Here is a 1,694-nt window from a genome sequence, read left to right as displayed (position 1 = left end):
AGCGGGGGCCCACCCGGGAGGCGGGCGAGCAGAGCCCGAGGTCCGCGAGCGCTCCTCCCCGGCGAACCCCGGCGGGCGCCCGGCGCGCACCTGCTGGCCGCAGCCTCCCCGGGTCCGTCCACCTCCCGCGTCTGTCCTCTCCCCGCTCGTGTCGGAGATGTCGAGGAAACTTTCTGCCATCAGCCTGGTGCCTGTCCCGGGGAAGTTCGTCCCCTGCTCTTTGCCGTCTCCGCCGGGTCCCTCTCCGAGCCTCGCGCCCTCTGCGGTGCCCTTCGTTGGGCCCCGGGGCGAGTGGGTGGCGAGCGCGGACTTGCGCTCCAGCCCGGCGGGCCGCCCCCACCCCCGGGTGGTCCTGCATGTGTTTGCCCGAGGCCTGTGCGGTTATTGCCCTTGATGGAAATCTTTCTTCTTCTGCAGGGATTTGACTAGTGCTCTTCAAAGGGAAACGGAAGTCCTGCCTGTTTTGCAAAGTTCTCTACAACCCCCTTTTAGGAACTGGGACCTCTGTTTGCTTCTGTTCTTAGGGGGTTGTTTTTCCCTGTTCTGCGGCTGGCCGAGTACTAATGGGCAGGCATTTCACTTTGACTCGCCTGAACCAGCTTTAGCCTGTCTTTCTTTCCATCCTAGTCACAGTTTATTAAATGTGCCTAATTTACCCAATGGGCATTTGATGTGGGCTCAGGGAACGTGAATTGTGAGGCCCAGGGAGTCGCAGGCACTTGACAGCCCCAAAGCCAGTGCTCCTCAGTCCTTGTTTTGGCCCCAAGAAGTTTCCACTCAGATTTAACACTTCGAGTTATTTGTAATTCCAGGCTTTCGATAGGTGTTTGTCTGGTACTCCTCCCTGAAGGCATCCCTTTTCCAGAAGGTAGAGGAATGATGGTCCTACTGATTGAACCTGCTGTTTTTTATTCACGGGCCAGAGTAGTAGGAGGTGTCAAAAGTCCTCCCTGCAGACCATGGTGGTGTCACCAGAGGGCAGCCGCTCTGGAGGACACCGAAGCCCACTGGGAAGTTGTTAGTTAATCCCCCACAGAAGATAAGGTGTCTTCTATTTTAGTGTGGTTTTACCTAAGTTTTATCTTGTGGCCGTTAAGTATGAATGAGTTTGATGGTAACCCTGCGTTGAGGGTGAGTGTATTTAAAACTCCCTAGATACCTATAATGTCATCCCATTAGGGAGTAATTGTCTCACTGCATGGGAGATGCAGTTTTGACATCTGCTACAGGGATGGAAATTTGTGGAATATCTCAGATACCTTTTAGGATTCTGGTGTTTCATTGAGGGAGCAGGGCGAGAGGTGGGAGTGAAAGGTGCAGTAAAGCCATATTGGTTTCTGGGGTCATTTGGGGACATGGATAAAGAAGGTACATGCCCTTTTTAATTTCACTTCTGGGGGTTTTGCTCTCAGAGAGGGTGGCCTCAGTGAAGACCAAGGTAGGGGTCATTGCATATGCTCTTGGTCCTCCACCTCCAGAGTGAGGGTCTTGTCCTTTTCCCTGCTTTTTTGTATTTTATTTTTGGTCATCTCCTCACTCTACAAAACTTCTGCAAGTGTGTGACCTCAGCAGGGTAGTGGCCTTTACTCCCTTCTTCCTCTTTTCTGTTTGATGTTCTCGTGACTTTTATTCCTTGGCAAATAATGATGCTGGGCTTGAAACGAGTTAGTGTTGAGTGATGGTTCTCCCCCCCC

General features: G+C 52.9%; 1 protein-coding gene across 1 annotated transcript in view; it reads left to right on the top strand.

The window, feature by feature from the left end:
- LOC103595807 (transcription factor CP2-like protein 1) overlaps nt 1-1,694 on the top strand; it is a gene marked incomplete at its 3' end in the record, with an annotated part of 50,153 nt that overhangs the window by 1,535 nt on the left and 46,924 nt on the right. Inside the window, exon 2 of the mRNA XM_008579301.1 lies at nt 3-375. Within this exon, the coding sequence (XP_008577523.1) occupies nt 3-375 (373 nt within the window). The remainder of the gene's footprint in view (nt 1-2; nt 376-1,694) is intronic.

Source organism: Galeopterus variegatus, unplaced genomic scaffold (assembly GCF_000696425.1).
Source record: "Galeopterus variegatus unplaced genomic scaffold, G_variegatus-3.0.2 Scaffold1851, whole genome shotgun sequence".
Taxonomy (NCBI): domain Eukaryota; kingdom Metazoa; phylum Chordata; class Mammalia; order Dermoptera; family Cynocephalidae; genus Galeopterus; species Galeopterus variegatus.
Note: the sequence above shows the minus strand (reverse complement) of the source record. Positions and strands in the feature narration are given on the sequence as shown.